At 31.2% G+C, this 19,072-nt stretch overlaps 1 protein-coding gene and 1 long non-coding RNA gene across 2 annotated transcripts in view; one reads left to right on the forward strand and one right to left on the reverse strand.

Moving 5' to 3' along the window:
- Window positions 1-240: 240 nt before the first annotated feature.
- LOC145303893 (uncharacterized) lies at window positions 241-2,361 on the forward strand. Its single transcript, XR_013873855.1, has 2 exons — window positions 241-376; window positions 2,005-2,361. It is a non-coding gene; the product is annotated as an uncharacterized LOC145303893 (long non-coding RNA).
- Window positions 2,362-2,580: 219 nt separating this feature from the next.
- LOC145303890 (tubulin beta-1 chain-like) overlaps window positions 2,581-19,072 on the reverse strand; it is a 62,245-nt gene continuing 45,753 nt past the window's right edge. The window contains exons 9-14 of the mRNA XM_080145550.1: window positions 17,731-17,813; window positions 16,895-16,936; window positions 14,619-14,708; window positions 4,720-4,958; window positions 3,911-4,012; window positions 2,581-3,080 (exon numbers count right to left, since the gene is read on the reverse strand). Of these exons, the coding sequence (XP_080001676.1) occupies window positions 3,021-3,080; window positions 3,911-4,012; window positions 4,720-4,958; window positions 14,619-14,708; window positions 16,895-16,936; window positions 17,731-17,813 (616 nt within the window). The 3' untranslated portion in view covers window positions 2,581-3,020. The remainder of the gene's footprint in view (window positions 3,081-3,910; window positions 4,013-4,719; window positions 4,959-14,618; window positions 14,709-16,894; window positions 16,937-17,730; window positions 17,814-19,072) is intronic.

Raw genomic sequence — 19,072 nt, forward strand, 5'->3', positions numbered from 1 at the left:
GTTGGCGAGATCCTTCGGTACAGACACACAGACAAACACACATCCTGTTACTTTATTACAAGGATAGGAATTTATGTACTTCTTATAACTGTGGCTCCCCAAAAACGATGCTAATAATACTTTTGTAATTTGTTGAAATGTGTCTTTAGCTTCAAACATCTTTTTTTAGATATTTATCTTAATGCAACGAAATTAGTTCCTATCCCATTTGATAACCAATAAGATATTTTTTTATAATTGACGGGTTGGATACAGTATTTGAGTATATTAAAAGAGAATTTGGTCCAAATGTTGAGGTTTTTGATGCCAGCTAGCAACCCTCATTTCCCATGGATGAGCTATAGTGAGATTTATGCCCACTATCCCATTTTTCAAGGTATGATAAAGGGGTAGTTGCACGAAATGCATTTGAACTTAGTTTAGTGAACTGCGTATTTTTTTCCTGATCAATGGTTTTAACTACTAAGAATTTTAATTGTCTACCCTGTAGTTTTTAAAATATCAAGACTTGATAGTCATATTTTTGTGATAAATGCAATTTATATGTATGTATGTATATTTCAAATTCAATTATTATACATATGACAACGTTTATGTAAGTGGATTATAGAAGAAAAAACAATTACAATTAATCATAATGCAAAAAAGAACATAAAGTCAGTCATAAGTAAATAATTGCGACTTGACACCTCATTTATGACCATTAGTCAAGTTTGAGGGTGTACCCAAGCCGCGGTTTGTGTTTTCTGATAAGGGAGTAAACCCCCCTGGAGATATGATTGCAAAATTAAATGTGACTTAACTGGTGGTTATTATGTAGTTTTATTGTAATTATAAGTGTAGTTATTAATGTAGTTATATTGTAGTTATATATGTAGTTATTATTGTAGTTATAATGAAATTTTGTAAGTAAAAAAATTGTAGAAATAATGAATGTCATTTAGGAGTTCTAAAATGTAAAAATATGCTGATTTGTGTGTTTAGAAGAAAATTATGCTGATTGTATCATAAATAAAAAATTTTATTGTGATATTTAGAAGGAAGCTACTCTATATTTAGATGTTTAAATTGTTTGCAGCTGTGATTTATTTGAATGGAATTTGGTTTGGAGAAGTTTACATTGCTGACATTTTTGTTAAATCATCCATACAATATTGACATTCCTGAAAGTTTAGGTTAATATATGTAGTCATAAATAGATAAATGCCCTTGCCCTCTTAAGCATAATCTAAAGACTAATTTTGGGAGACCTTTATAATAGAAAATGCTAACCCGACAACTTAGCTAGCAATATTCTGATGCTAGGCCATTGTTGTCATGTTAATTACAGAAATGAATGATGTAAGTATAATTTTATAACTAATGTCTAGCAGATTAAGAATTGAACGTGGTGGCTGATTAGGATACATTATTTTAGGTTTGAAGTTGATATTGGTGACATTTGCTGTTAAATCTACTTAATACTATATAAGTAGCTTATTTTCACAAAAACAGCATGACGACTAATTTAGTGATGTCTAATTGCTTGTTATTTATTGTAATACAAAATTAAAAATATTGGGTGGTATATTTGCAACTTTCGCTTAAAATTTTTTTTTCTGAAATGCAACTATCTCTTTTGATTTAAGAAATGATGACATAAGCTTAAACATTTTGTGTAAAGAGATGAATATTCAAAACATCTTTAAACTTTAAACTGAATTTCTATATGCATTTTTAAGGGTTTTTTTCATCAATGTTAAAAGTTTTCAATTATGTCAGCAACTTTTAAACCATGCAAAGTTAAGATTTCTAAACAACAGTTCTCCAAATAAATTGGTCGATTTAGCATTCATTAGGCTGTGTATTTGATTGGTACAGAAAAATAGCCCTAAACCACCCTAGGAGCTAAATGAACCTTACCTAGATTGTAATTTTTAATTGGTTCAGTGGTCATTAAGATCCTAACAGACAAAGAAAAACTTTACTTCTTTGTGTTGTAATACTTAATCTCTTTAATTTTAGGAACGTGGAACAACTCTTTAAATGCTCTCAAATCTATGCAAAAGGAAGAAAGTGTGATTCTGGCCCAGCAAGAACTACTATTAACTGATACAACTTTCTAAACATTTCTATTGGTTTACTTTTAAATAAATTCTATGTATTTTTAAAGAACTACTATTGGCTGATACAACTTTCTGAACCTTTTTGGTTTAACTGTTGGACAAAATTCTATGTATTTTTTAAAAAATAGAAAATTGATAAAATGAAATCTATGCAAAGCGGAAGAAAGTATGATTCTGGCCCAGCAAGAACTACTATTGGCTGATACAACTTTCTAAACATTTCTATTGGTTTACTTTTAAATAAATTCTGTGTATTTTTAAAGAACTACTATTGGCTGATACAACTTTCTGAACATTTTTGGTTTTACTGTTGGACAAAATTCTATGTATTTTTTAAAAATTATTAGATTATAAGAAAATTAATAACATAAATAAAATGAAATCTATGCAAAGCGGAAGAAAGTATGATTCTGGCCCAGCAAGAACTACCATTGGCTGATACAACTTTCTGAACATTTCTATTTTACTATTGTACAAAATTCTATGTATTTTTAAAAATTTATTAGATTACAAGAAAATTAATAACATAAATAAAAGTCTCAAATCTTAATAACCTTGTTTCTGGTACAAATAATATAATAAAATATGGATAAATAGTACAATATTATTAATATTATTAAGCTTATAGACTACAGGATTAATGAATATAGACATACAGGTGTGTAATGATTATACAAAAATAGATAAAGGCAGTATTCTTAAACAGGAGCTTGGACTAGGACTAATAATACAGGATTATAACTTAAAATAATATATAAATATTAATAAGGAGTAAATTAGTATAAAAGTAAGGTTAAAATATAAATCTTTGGTGATAATTAGGATAAATATATTTTTGAAGAGGTTGTGTGATTTTTACTCCCTCTTGGTGGTTTCGTGATGGTTGCATGGAGGTTGCGTGATTAATATTGCAACTTAACCTTCATATTCTCCCTCTTCTTCTCCCTCATACTCTTCGTCGTCGATGGTGGCCTCCTAGATTAATAATTTGATTAGGTGGATCTATTGTTTGATTAATTGGAAATTAGGGAGGAAGGGAGGGGACATTAGATTGATAATTACACTGGTACCAAAAGTTTTATAAAAGTTTTTTCTTTGATGGGCTATTATTGAATTTTGATTGGTTGGTTTAAACTTAGTAGTATCAAAGCTTTTTGACCAATAATTTTAATCCAAGGAAGGGATTAATTTACTTTCTATTGTAAGAGGTGCACACTGTTTATCAATTTGTCGTTCATTGTCTTATTCAAATCCGTAGTTTTACAGTTTTATCTTTTTAAAACCGAAGATTTTCTATAATTAGGGTTGTTCCGTCCGTCTCCAACGAATAGCGTTTTACAAAATTTTACTTACAATTTTGTTTATTTTCTTATTATTTTGTTATTATTCTGTTTTACATTTATATTCTAATTATTCAGTGCTGACACTCTACAAGTGTTAATGTTCGTTTCAGAGCTTTGCTTTTATGGATGATGTCATCCTTGTTTTTTTTTATGAATTTATCGTCTAATTATGATTGCTTAATGAAGATAAAATTTAAGTTTAATTTGAGCACATAAAAAACTACTAGGGTTGGGCCGGATATCCGGTCATTTTCAATATCCGGCCGGATATTAAATCTATCCGGTTACATGATATCCGGCTGATTTTTTATGCCGGATACCCGGTAATTTGCCGGATTTCGAAAGTTGGCGAGATATCCGGCTGGAACCGGATATCCGGCTTTAAAAATCAGCCGGATATCCGGTATCCGGCCAAGAAAGTATCCGGCCCAACCTTAAAAACTACATGGTATAAATTATTACCTGGTATTGTTGATACTCTGAGATAAGATCGTTCATGTTGGATTCTGCCTCAGTAAACTCCATCTCGTCCATACCCTCGCCAGTGTACCAATGCAAGAAAGCCTAAAGTATAATAGTTATTTCTCGCATCGTATTATAAACAGCTTTCCTCGCATATAAACTGTACAATAATATGATTAAAACAAGTTTTTTAAGCCCTAATATGCAAAAGGCACGGACTACAAATTTAATTTTATGATTGTACATTTTTATATTAGTAGAAAACTGGATATAGTACAATGCTAGACATAGTTTTTTGGTATGGATGAAAACCGGTTCTAATCCACCGGACAATAATTGGTTTCGAATGAAAACGAGAAATAGAATTAAGTTTGGTGATACATTAAGTTGAAACTATAATATTTTCAAAATTCGGCGTTCTCCTCCACCAAAAGAGCAGAATTAATATCCTCTTAGAACTATTTTTTTCAATTTTATAAATTCCCCCCCAAAAAAAACCACAACTATTTTAGGTTAGATTAGGTTTTAAGCTAGGGAGTCGAGCGCTGCGGCTAGGCAGGCAAGGGTGCTGAGCGCCGCGGCCAGAGTTCATAGTTCTGTCGAGGAGGGGGGTATACAAGTTTTCAAAATCGAAAAAAATATTTCTAAGAGGATATTAATTCTGCTCTTTTAGTGGTGAATTTAAAGCCAAATACAAGTCTCCTTTAATAGGTTCAGTTTTATTGCCGTAGCCATTTCAGAGATCTTAGTTTGAAGAAAAAATCCAGCAACTGTAATTTTAATAAAAAAAATTATAAGAACAAACAGACCTTTCTTCTGAACATAGCAGTGAACTGTTCAGAAATCCTCTTGAACAGCTCCTGAATAGCCGTGCTGTTGCCAATGAACGTGGCCGCCATCTTGAGACCACGTGGTGGGATGTCGCAAACAGCTGTTTTCACGTTGTTGGGGATCCACTCGACAAAGTAGGAGCTGTTCTTGTTCTGGATGTTGAGCATCTGTTCGTCCACCTCCTTCATGGACATACGGCCACGGAACACGGCGGCGACTATAAAGAATATCATATTTCAAAAAGGTGTATTTTATTTTGACACTAACGACTAAGCCTCTAGGGGCAATTGAGATAATAGGAAGGGGGAGTGGATTCGACACTCCACTTCAAATCTTATTTTAAAAAGATAAACTTTATGAATTAATTTGGGTGAATTGTGATTTTTTTCTATGGACGATTTTTTTTATGGGGAGGAGATACCCTTCCCCAGAATAGTTATGAACCTTTTGTGGATATATAAGAAGCTTTACTGTAAAGGAGAACCATATCGGTCCAGCGCGGTGAACGAGATACTTAAATACACACAAACAATAGATGACATTCCTTTCACAATAAAACAACATTATCATGTTGATTTAATAACAACACAACAGTTTAACACATACTTTAGGGAAATCAATCATAATGCAATGATGAATTCTATACTTTTGGACATTGTTATTATAGCAGACAAAATCGTTCAATTTTGACTGTCCGAAAGAAACAAACAAGGATGACAGCATCCATAAGTAGCGAAGCTCAGAAATTATGAATGTATATTATGAATATATTTACCATATACCAGTGTCATCCTAAATATTTGATGAAATATGGAAATGACGAAAACTTCAAAATCACGCAACCTTTAAATCACGAAAAATTAAAAAACTAGGAATCGATCTAGCACCACAATATATAAACAAATCTTAATGAAACTTGATGGAAATATGTAGACTATTAGCATATACAATCCCTGATAATTTCAGCCGTAAATTTTGAATAGGAGTTGAGAAAACAATTGAAAACCTAAAAATCTAGGAATCGATCTAGCACCCCTATTAATAAAAAAATCGTAATAAAACTTAAGGAAAATATGTAAAATGTAAATTTAAGCAATCCCTGAAAATTTCAGCCCATTATCTTAAAAAGGAGTTGAGAAAATCAGAAAAACATGAAAATGTAGGAATCGATCTAGCACCCCAAATGACAGACGGTTGGACAAAACAATGTATAGATTAGATGGGCAAATGTTATAAGAATCTTCACTAAAAATTTCAGCTGTCTATCTTTTATAGGAGCCGAGAAAATCACGTTTCCCCCACTTTGTCTCAGACGGACGGACGGACATTTCGAATTATAGAGTAGCTTCGCTACTAAAAAGGATTAGAACATAATTATGATGAAAGTTTAATAATACATAATTACACTATTTAAACAGATAGACATATCAGGAATAGGTATAAGCAACAAGCAAAATAAATCTAAAATAATATTTGGGGGGCAAATGGAGAGGTCGTCAATTTTACGATGTGTTGCCCCCCAACGACAGCTGAAAAACAAATATAGGTTTCGTAATTTTTTTCCGAATTAATTTCGTTATTGGTAAAAGCTGTAGACATATACTTAATTATGAGAGCTGTAGGGATAAGTAGAATCATCCTATTATATAAAGTAGTAAGCTTTTTTGTTTGTAGCGAAGGATCTTGCTAACCGCTAAACCGACCTGGTTCTCCTTTACAATGAAGCTTCTTATAGGTCCTGAGATGTTTTTAGGCTATTTTATTTTTTATATATAAGTCGTGGTGTGTCGACCTCTCCCCCTCAATTGCCCCTAGAGGCCTCTATTATTTAAAACATGTCGATCTCTCTGTAATTCTCTTATTGTAGTTGTGTTTCTTATTTAATGCCTTCAGCAATTGACTTTAGCAGGTTAAATTTAAATTTTGCAACAATCTCAAAATCCCTTTATTATTTCTAATTATAGATAGATAAATATCAAATTATATTTAAATTAAATAGATAGATAAATTATAATTACAGAGTAGACTAATCAACTATAATTATCAAAACTAAAAAATATGTGCGCCTTCACTTCCGCATTGAATAGTTTGAAATAGCCAAATGATAATGTATTTTTTTAAATGGTTGTGTTTTTAAAACTTTGTCTGATACTTTGATATTATAAAAATTTTCAATGTTTTTACCAGGGTTGGGCCGGATATCCGAACATTTACAATGTCCGGCCGGATACCGGATATTGGAACTATCCGGATAACTGACTAATTTCTAATGCCGGATATCCGGCCATTTTCAATATCCGGCCAGATACTGGGTATTTTTTGTATATTTTTTTGCGACAATGATGGCACACCATAAAAAGTAAGGAAAATAATATAATTGCAAAAATAAATCATAATGTTTAATTTGTTCCAAAAATGTTTTGACATAAAGTTTAGAAAAATAATCAAAATTTGTTAAACAAAAATGTAATATCTTACTATCATTGGCGTGCGCAGTGATTCACCAAAAGGGTGTGAAACCATTAAGGGGTGAAAAAGGGGAGTACTGGCTTTCAAAATTTCAATTTTATGGGGATGTTGAGTGTTGACACCCTCGTCCGCACGCCACTGCATACTATATTATATCCTAAAGTATCCTTATATTAAAGTAACAGGATGTCTGTGTGTTTGCTTTTACCGAAGTATCTCGCTAACCGCTGAACCGAACAGGTTCTCCTTAATAGGTTAGCTTCTCATAGGTCCCGGGAAGGTTTATAACTATCTTGGGGGAGTATACCATACTCTCCCAAGAGAAATCACAAAAAAAAATCGAGAGAAAACAATTTTTACGTAGAGACTTGAACGCAACATGGAAATAATTACATATTTGAAATAGAAAACAAACATTTAAAGTGCCACTAGAGGCATCTAGGGGCGTAGCCGCTAGTAGATAATAAGGGATAATAATCTTATGTATTTAGATCCCTAATGCAATTATTATCAACAAAAAGGGGTAGTTTTACGAAATGCATTTGAACCTAATTTAGTGAACCGCATATTTTTGCTAGTTAATGGGTTAAACTATATTTATATGGCATATATTTGAAAGAATTTCAATTTTCTACCACGTAGTTTTGAAAATATCAAGACTTGAAAATCGTATTTTTGTAATATATGCAATTTAGAAAGACGATTTTCAAGTCTTGATATTTTAAAAACTACGTAGTAGAAAATTGAAATTCTTTCAAATATCTGCCATATAAATGTAGTTTAACCAATTAACCAGGAAAAAATATGCAATTCGCTAAAGTAAGTTCAAATGTCTTTCGTGAAACTACCCCTTTAAAAATAAGCTTGGCTATTATTCAAATTTAAATTCATGTTTTATATTAAATTTGCAAGCAGTGCCAAAACCGTTTTACATCAAATTAAAATAGATTTATTTGTTTTTTAAATCATATTATGTTTTGTCTAATATTCTTAATTTGTTAATGTCTAAGTTTTTTTTCTAGCTAAGCCTTACGTACAGTGCCTAATTATAGAAAATCTTCGCTTTTAAAAATTGGATAGTAATACTTAATACAAATTGTAAAATGTTCTGTAATGTATAATTTAATATCATTAATAACGTGAAATAACAGAACCCCTACTTAAATAGAGTTATTTATATATGGCTTTTTAATAGCGAAGCTTTTCTATAATTAGGGTCGGTCCGTAAGTCCGAGACGGATAGCTTTTTCGTTAATTTATGCATGTTAGAATTGTCCTATCGATTTCAAACTTTGCATGGCGATTCCTGTGGTAGTTAGGTACGATTTAGAAATCGTAGCAACTCTATAATCATTACCAGAATGTCCGTACGTCCATTTTAAACATGTTGATTTTTTACTTTTATATCAACAAATTTGATCTAATTATCCGATTGTTATGATTTTTTGTATATCTTACGTTTGCGACTCCGACGTTTGTTCTAGGACCGATTACTTTAAATGTTTTCATTTATGTGATGTAGAATCTTGTAGATAATCTTCAAATCCGGCATAAATCGCGACGCAATAGAAAAATTTTCATTTCGTACATACACAGTTAGTGAAGCTATGTTTTAGAGAACACGCTATGGATTCATACTTGTTTTTGTTAAATGCCAGGGGTAGCTATTGTAACAATCAATTCTACAAAAAATCACGAAACCTTTAAAAGTAATTTGAAAGTATAATTTGTTTTGTCATGTATTTAAAGAGGGGTGGGTAAGAAGTAGAGGGGGGGTTGTCGGGAAATTTTCCTTTAGAATTGTTTGTCAGAATACCATTCCTTTTTCACTGGTTAAATGCAAATATCTTCAATTAACAAGAATTTTGTTACTTAATTCCACGTTCATTGTTACAGACGGAAGAAAAGACAGACAGACAGACAAATAGAATGGCAGACAACAAAAGAAGTGATTTTTAAAAGGGTTGTTCTTACAAAGTTTCTAAAGTTTTCCGCCAATCAAAAATGAATATTATGGAAATAAACGACTCCAATTGTTATGAGAAAAAGTTGCTTAACAGCAAAGCAACTTATACTGCCTATAAAAATGACGACCTACAATACAAATGACCAATGATAGGCCAGTAAACATTGTAATTGACCAAAAGTAGAATGTATACTGGCCTATCATTGGTCTTTTGTATTGTATGTCGTCTTTTTTATAGGCACTATAAGCTGCTTCCCCAACAGCAACAAAACAAAATTTACTTCCATTAAAAAGGAAAAAATACATTTACTCTTGGGAAAGACTGATGGTTAAAATAGAGGAACGTTTTCAAAATCGGGTTTAAAGAAGTTTTAATAAAGCAGTATAACAGTAAAGTAACATGTTCACAAAGATTCTTCTTCTTCTGTGATATAAAATTATGAAAAAATCCAGGAACCAAATTGTAGACTAACTTGCATTTTTTAAATTGTCCAATGTTCTCATAAGTAAAGAGATAGGTAAATAATACAATTTTATGCGCGTCTACAGAGTTTTGTCAGAGGGGTGTGAGGTTTTATTTCAAAAAGAGCACGCCCCCCCCCCGCAACACGACAAAAAACGACGTGTATCCAATCTTAACAACATTTTTAAAAAAATTACTTAGAAAGTTATTTTGACATTACTTAACTTCTGTAGTAATAAACATAATTCCGCGGATAGAAAAATATAAAAATGACAGGAGTAATTTTATTTTTGTTTACTCCTTGGGACTTAAAGCCTTGTCACATAAAGTATTAAGGGAAAAGTAGGTTACGGGTAAAATTCCGTAAAGAAATAAGTTTTAAGGCTTAGAAACAGTAGTAGAACGATAAAATTCACTAGATATAAATATATAAAACTTTTTGTCTATGGTTCTATTCAATGAGGAATACACATATTTAGTAAATATTATCGTTCTATTACTGTTTTTAAGCCTTAAAACTCACACTTTAACGGAATTTTAGCACAACCTACCCCCCCCCCCCCTTTATTATACTTTTTCATAAAAACAACCCTGTCGCTAAAATAACAAAAAAGCTTTTGTCTGAAAAAATGCAAAAATGTTTTAATGGCATTCAATCAATTGTCTATTTTAAATAATAATGTGCGAAAGAGAAAAAAACATAAAATCAAATTTGACGCGTGTACACGATATTTTATCATTGGGGGTGGGGGGAGGGTATGTCAACAAAAGTATGTAGTCATTAGAATATATAAAGTACATCTCCAATGATGATAAATAAAATTACCACAACTGTAGATTAAGATTAGTATTTGATTTAAACGTTTGGACTCTGCAAGTTAAAACTAGCTAATCAGAATTTAATTTCAAACTATCTAATGAGCTAACGTGCTTATAAATCTCAGTTTTGATTTAACATTGTCGAGTTTATAAAAGATCAACTGAAAATTGATTACCCATTTCTTGCCTAATTTCCGAAGTTGTACACAGATAAGCCAATTATTGCAAAAGCTATTTTCAGCTACTCCGGTCAAAGGGAAAGCAATATAATGTAAAAACGATTTATACATTATACATTCAAAGTTTTAATTTTTCAAACTTTGATTTTTTCGGAAGTTTGAAGCTTTTTTAGTTAGTAGTAAATATAAACTAGAATTCAGCTGACCTTATAAAAGCTTTATAATATCAAGTCGATAATATGTCAGCCATGAACACTTAGGTAATAAGTTGTAATAAACTTTTTTCTCAATATTATAATTTTTAAAGGGCAGCACGTTAAAAAACCTTAAAGCAATTTATTTCTTTTAACTGTTTTAACTTTTAATTACTTTTCTTATCGTGGACATATATAATTAATAAAGAACATTTTCTGTTTTTCTATTTTATCTAAATACTAGTTGATATGCCCCTAGAGGTCTCTTGGGGGCGCTTGAGACAGGGAGGAGTCGACATTCACCCATTTTCATATTTTGTTTTAAATAGAAAGATTTTTTTTGGGTGGGGGTCATTTTTTCTAGGGCCTATTTCTCTTGAGATGGGTGTGGTACCCTTCCCCAAAATAGTTATAAACCTTCCTTTGACCTATGTTAAAGGAGAACCATATAGGTTCAGCGGTTACCGAGATCATTCAGTATAAATAGACAGACAAGCATCCAGTTACTTTTATATGTATAAGTATTATTCCTTTCTATACCTATATGAATGTGTGTGTGTGAGTGTGTGTAAAATCAGTAGACCATGGTAAGACGCATGGTTCATTATACCGTAGGCACACGTGCATTTTGGAGTAGGGGCGTTCTTATGGGGTGGTGGTCTTTATACCGTAGGTATATAGAAAAATTTGCAAAGCTTTGTAGTGTTTGGTCTTCACCGCGTCATAACTTAAGTTGTAAAGGGATATATTCTACTATGCGTGATGCGCAACATTAGTAAAAGTAGGGGAATGCCTTAGCGAAAAAAACAAACGTCACTCATTTTTGTTACGTCACAAAGATAAAAAGTTAGACACTATTACTAGGTTCCGAAACTCCCCTGGTGTGCAAAAATGTCCCAATTTATGCAAACTCAAAGTAAAGAAAGAAATACAAACAAAATTCGCACAGTTTGTGTGTGTAGTGTATACTTTAACTTTATAGTAGTCTGCTTTTTATTGTTTTCAAAAAATAAATTCAGCTTCATGTTAGATAGAGTAAACCTCGGAACGAAGCCCAATCTGTCCTACCTTTGATTCCTGTGACGTCATAAAAATCAGGGAGATGAGAGGAGAAGTGGAAAAGAAAACCTTTAAAAAAGAGATGGATAATCCCTCATTTTTATGACGTTACAGGAATCAACCTCGGGTACGTGCACAGGAATTTGTCTCTGGGGTGCGAGCATTGGGATACACCACCTTAACCCCTTTTGCAATTCATCTTTTAAAAAGCATGCTGAATTGTTGCCAATAAAGAAAATGCTATAATATTGGAAGAACAAACAATCTACAAATAGAACTTACTAACAAAGATTGTGTAATCAAAAGAAAACCTGTTAAATGGACGTTTCTCCATTTAATTTTTATAGAAAAGTAACAGGAATTCTGCCTGGGTGTCTGTGTGCTCCAAGATCTCGCTAAACACTAAACCGATCTTTTAAAGTGTAGCTTCTCATAGTTTTTTAAAACTATTTTGAAAAAGGGTTACCACCAAAATCGCCCTTAAGAAAAAAATGACCTTATAATAAAGTAACAGAATGTGTGTTTGTCTCTCTGTTTGTGTGTTCCAAGATCTCGCTAAGCACTGAACCGATATATAGCTTCTCATAGGTTTTTTAAAACAATTTTGGAGGAGGGTACCACTAAAATCGCAATTAAGAAAAATGAATTTGAAAAATAATAGTTTTTTGCTTTAAAAAAAAATAAGAATGGTCAAATATATTTCATCAAGAACAATGAAGTGTGTACTTTAAGGCCTCTGAAGTTTATACATTTATCAAGATTCTAAGTTATTATGATTCTATTTACCAGATGCTACTGCCATGGTTTGGTCTAGTGCAAATTATACGACGTCTGGAACCAATGGAATTGGACTTGTTTTTCACCTTATAAAGTAGTATAATGTATGTCTGTGTGTCTGTCAAAATGGTTGGATTTATGAAATTTCAATGATTAATGTCGACTATACTGCATTCAATGAAGGTGGTAATAACTGTAATTTTAGCCATGCCGTTAATTGACATTAATTATGTCAAACGATGGGTTTTGATAAAAGGAGTTAAGGCTGACATGAGATAATGATAAAATATAAACTTTTGTTATAGAAGAATCAACCGTCTATTTCTATAGAAGCATTATATTAGTCCCCGCAGTGGTTATTTATTTCAATAAGATGCAAAAATCAAACATTAACTTTTAAAACACCCAACCTCTATGAGAACTTCGCCAAGTAGTTTTTTTTTGCATAATTTAGAACTGTAACAATAAAACTTATTATCAATTGCCATTACATAGTGCTTTATGAAGTTGAAGACTTCTATCCTGTTTCAAATTCATTTAATCTTAATTAAGCACTATGCAAAAATATTATGTATCTGTAATAATTATTATTTGTTTAAGTTGTTATTTTTATATTCCTTTGTAATGTTAATGAGACCACTTGTAAACATATTTAATATCTTTTGTAGAGTATCTCCTCTTTAAATAGGAAACGTAACTGTCTATAGTGCCCAGGCAAAAATGGGGATAGATGTCACTGATTTTGGCCTACCTATTTTATTGTCTTCAGGAAATACCCTATACCCCATCTCTTTTCTAGGGGGTTTCTTTCCCCCTTCCACTTCTCTTTCCCTCTACTATGACGTCAATAGAATAGGTAGGCCAAAAACGCTGACATCTCTCCCCATTTTCCTAGGGCACTAAACACAGCTACATAAGATACACGTACTTTTTCTCTGATAATATTGTGATATAACTTATATTGATATCAAGCTAAATTGTATATTACTTGCCTAGCCTATGGTTTCCTTACATATGAATATCTAAAACCTAGGACAACCTAAGAAGTTTGAATGCATTTTGTCTATGATCAGTGTATACTTTTTGGAATTTAATCGAAGTGTTCCAGGCTGAAAAATTATCCAAATGTCGTTTTTCAAATTAAATTATGTATGTTGAATCTTTGATTTGATATTTTAGATAAAAAAAACTATTTCAAAAAACTTGCCATAGCTTTGATGAATATTTATCCTGGTTTTATTGTAAATGCATTTATAATTACACCATAATGTATTTAAAGCAATTGTAATTTTTGCATCAAAGACTATTTAGTGAAAGATATTTAGCACCAAAAGAAAAACTAATTATCCTAAGCTTTAGGTATACCCGTCTATCTAAAAAAGCTATCTTTCTATCTGTATAGGTATCATATTTCCTTATATATATAACTTATGCAATTTTGAGTTATAATTGGATTTAAAGAAATAAAATTAAATGAAAGTGCATAATCATAAACAAAATCAAAGTCGGGCTATTTGCTTTGGTCCATCGGGGGCAGACATGGGTGGTTGGGAGAATAACATTTAAAGTAAAAAATGTAATGGATTAAACCCTCTCCCCCCAACATATTACCACAATTTAGGGGTGACATCATAACATTTATTTATCCTTCCTCCATTAGGGTAAAACACTAGAGGGAGAAAGGTTTAAATAACTGTATCTCCCCATCGCATCAACCTTATGCAACCTTTCTATTGGTTCATTGAAAATCAACTAATGGTGTTGCTTATATTAACACAGCCAAATAGCAGAAAATAATTTAGAAGCAGACAAAAAAGGTAATTGAAATAGAAAGGGAGGTAGTTGTTTGTAAATATATACATCTATACTATAAATCTGTTCTTCCTCCCCTTTTTAATTCTCTGAACTAAAGAAACTTAAACAGTTTTTATACGGTTATAAATGTTCCTACCTGTAAGATATCTGCCATGCCTAGGGTCACAGGCTGCCATCATGTTCTTGGCATCGAACATCTGCTGGGTCAACTCAGGAACTGTCAGTGCTGAAATTCATAACTTATGGTTAATATTTTTCATTTTATTCCGATGAAAGGGTACCATTAGTATAATTGATTTTTAGCCCTGATTGAAATCTCTATCTCAACTGGGATCCCCTATTCCTTATTTAATCTAACCTAACTTAAATTAAGATTATGCTCTACCTTAACTATTTGTCTAATTAAACAAACAGTTATTAAAGATTATTTTTCTGAATATCTACGAATTCTACTTAAAAATCCTAATACATAAATGGCAGGGATAAGGGATGGGAAACGTAGGAAAATATTATTTCAGGCCTATTTCAAGCCTAGGCCTATTTCTAGCCTAATAAACCAGTTTTGGGATAGCGCAGTGGTTCGTATAAAATGCTAATGAAAAAGCTGTGTGTGTGTGTGTGTGTGTGTAGATAAAGTATAGAATCAAATTCAGGTAGCTAGTTTAAAGTAAAAAACATAACTTTTTATAAACCTATATATTAATGGCTTTTGTTAAAATGAAGTTTTTTCTCTCCCAAAATTTTTTATCTTTTACTTTGGTAATTTGAACTGTCAGAAAGCTATCGTTGGGTTTCCCTCAGACAGATTTTAGTTTGTATTATTTGCATTTTTATTAATGAGTAAAAATTTTATTTGAAAATTTCATTGCTAATTAAAATTCAAAATAAATAAATAAATATGCACTTGGGTAATATTCTATCAAGTTCTTTGGATACTATACTGGATATAATGTAATGATATATCTGTACTGTGTTGTATTGTACAAAAATTAGGGTGAAGGTGTTGTATCAACGCCGTACTAAATTTTTAAAATTCAAAATACAACATCTAATTTATAAACTACCAAATGAAAATTCGTAGCTACCTTCTTTCCAAAAAAATAATCCCGTTATTTTTGTTTTTTCTATGTGGCCCTTTTTTAATGTTTAACTCTAAGCAGATTTAATAATTAAACTAATGTGATCTAACACCATTTATATTTATTTTTTCGTAGCAGACGAAATCATTATTTTTTCTAGAATTGTCTGCTTGTAAAATTTCCGCCATCTGTGATTTGGGCTTGTTTTGTATCAACCAATCACCAATTGGCTCCGCCAATTGGTGATTGGTTGATACAAAACAAGCCCAAATCACAGAACACTATTGGTTTAGAGCGGTAGCCAATATGAGCCGTCCGCCAGTAAGGTCATTAAATTAGGCAAATGGTAAAAGTTGCATGATCCCTTTCAAAACCAGGCCGAGACCTAATTTATGGTCAGGTTTCCTATCCCTTATCCCTGATAAATGGTAGTTTGGTTTTAAATACTAATAAATGATTTTCAAAAATTGTTATGAATGTCTGATTAATGTCTATTCTAAAATGTAAATATCTTATAGATTAGTTAAACTTAATGGTAAAGTTTAGTTTTCACAATTTAGCTTGTAACGTTTGTTTGAAATTTTTGATAAAATATTGATTGATAAGAAATAAGATCTATACAAACTCGACATTTTTTTAAGACCATACTATGTAATACTTATGTTATTTTAGTATTGATCAGACTAATTTAGTTTTTGAGTGTCCTATTAACAATGCATTTAATCAAAGAGTGCAATTACATTATTTATTATCTTAAAGTAGACAGTCATTCTACCAAAATAAAAAAGGTATAAAGATTCTGTACAAAATTTCAAATAATTGTGTACTTTTTGGTTTTTACCATACTTAATCTAGATAAAGCACTTTTGAATACTGTAAGAAAAAGCATATTGATCTTAGTTTTATAAAAGGAAAGAACAATTTCTCTAATAATAATAGTTCAGGAGTTATATAATAGAGAAATATTATCAATTTAATACTCGAACAGAAAACATAAAATTCTTTTGGTGTATTTTTATCTCAATGTTTTGTTAGAGTCTGATTAATGTCTAATTCATTGAAGTAAACAATAATAAATCATAATAAAATCAAGCAAATTTGTTTCTTTTACCATTTTATAACTGTAAGCTAATAAAAGTTCCCTTTTATCTTCAGAAGAAAGGCTTAGGCTTTAACTTCAAGACAAAGATCATGCAATTGAAGGGTTAGGTGTGTCTTAGTTCTTTTCATGATAACCTTACCCAAGATCTTTTGATAAAGACATGGCCTAAGACTGCATGGACCTGATACTTGTTAGTTATTGATCAGATATTTCAGAAAACAAAACTCTTACCTCTGTAGACTTGAGAGCCACGGGCAGTAAGAGGAGCAAAACCTTAACAGAACAGGTTATATTTCAGGGAGTAAGAAAGAGTTTTGTGCTTTAAAATAAATAATACTTGTCCAAACTATTTAGTCTAAATAATGTGGAAAGAAAATTTATTTTTAAGCTCAATTACCTCCCCCTTTTCTCCCTGTATTTTTTATATCTCAAAATAATCATAATTTCAAAACTTTACCAAATTAAAAGAAAAATTCAATTTAAAGCTTGAAAAGTAAGGTTATATTTTACATAATAGAATAAAAAGAGGTAAAACTACACATTGTCTAACAGCAAAAAATATTCTCTTCAAATTTACAAAATTGAAATGTGCTTTTGTTTATTGATAGATTGCACTGCAGTGTGCATTCATTGTGCCAGGCATAATAATATTCCGCGGCATTCACCAATTTTTGGCGCGCCACAAACCCGAGCTCATTTCAATATCTTTGAGACTACACATTCATGAACCGGAAACACGTTTAGATGTAGCTTGAACATGAACATGCCATAATTAAGATTTACATAAAATGTGCAAACCACTCCTGAAAACTACACAATAAAAGATTATGATACATTCTACTAATGGAGAAAAATACATATAAATAATTGTTTTAGTATTTATATCAATTTCGGGATAAAGCTTCCTGCTGAAACTTATAATATTTTGAGTTAATTAGTTCTTACACCAATTACATGTATTTTTCTCCCTTTAGGAAATTAAATCTAATACTTGTTTTGTAAAGTAACCAAAAGTGAAGAATTAGTGGCGCGCAAAAACTGGTGAATGCCGCGCAACATTATTTTACCTGGCATAAAGAAGTGAAGCCTGGGGAATGGGACCATGTTGACCGCCAGCTTCCGGAGGTCAGCGTTCAGCTGGCCAGGGAACCTGAAACAGATAAGACAAGATTAGTATTCATGAAAACTTTTTAAATGGATAAAATTGATCTCCTTTCAATATCAGACATATAAACCGTCTAGAAATTATTTCTGGAACTAAAAAAATGAGGATTAACTTATAATTATAGTGTTAAATACAAAAACAGTTAATATGTTTTGAGACCAGTGTTTTAGAAGTCCCTGGGGCCTTAGTGCCATACAATAACGAGAAAGCATTGATTTGATTAAAATATTTTTTTTTGATTTAGTACTTTCCTCATTCGAATATCTATCCAAATTTATCTATCTATTTACATATATATTTATATATACTATCTATATATTTTTTATGAACTTCTCTTATACCATTTTTTTCAACTAATTGAGTTACGACGTTTTTCTCTTTACCGTTTAAGTTCTTTTTTCATTGCATTTTCAATAAATTTTCAATAAATTTTAATGATTTTGCACAACATAAACAAAAATGATAATACAAAAAGTAAAAAACAATGACTTATTATTTTAAGTTGATTAAATTAAATTTATTTCATGCCATTTCATACTCTCTTTAGATAATTTAATTATGATTTATATCATTTTGTCTCAAATAAAGCCAAATTGTAAAAATACAAGTTATTTCACACAAATAGATATAATTTGAAATGTCCGTCCGTCCGTCTGATGTTCTCGGCTCCTTTTCAAGATAGACGACTCAAATTTTCATGGCTTAAATAAGGTTACATTCTTCAAATTTTCACCAAGTTTCATTAATATTGGTCAATTACTTGGAGTGCTAGATCGATTCCTAGATTTTTTTGATTTCATAATTTTCTCCACTCCTAGTCAAGATAGATGAAATTTGCCAAAAGTTTATAAAACTATTTTTGGGGAGGGTACAACCACCCTTCCAAGAGAATTTAACCCTAGAATAAAATGACCCTGAAATGGAAAAGGGGATGGTATACACCCCCCCCCTCTCCTTAACCATAAAAATTGATAATAAGTATTACAACGAGTTTAGAATATATAATTTAGGGAGACTATTTTTAATAGCTTTTTAATTATGCTAAAAATTATTTTAAAAAAAAACTATGTATTAACAATCATTAGTTAAATATAATTTTCAGTAGCAAAACTATTATATTTTTCCTTTTGTCCGTCCGCGAGCCTGTCAATGTCAAGTACGAAATTTTCTTGGTCCGTCGGTATGTTGTTTGTGCAACACAATATACACTCACAAAATTAATAAATAAATAATTCGTGAATGAT

This window comes from Acartia tonsa, chromosome 13 (assembly GCF_053477335.1).
Source record: "Acartia tonsa isolate MP-2025a chromosome 13, ASM5347733v1, whole genome shotgun sequence".
Lineage (NCBI taxonomy): Eukaryota > Metazoa > Arthropoda > Copepoda > Calanoida > Acartiidae > Acartia > Acartia tonsa.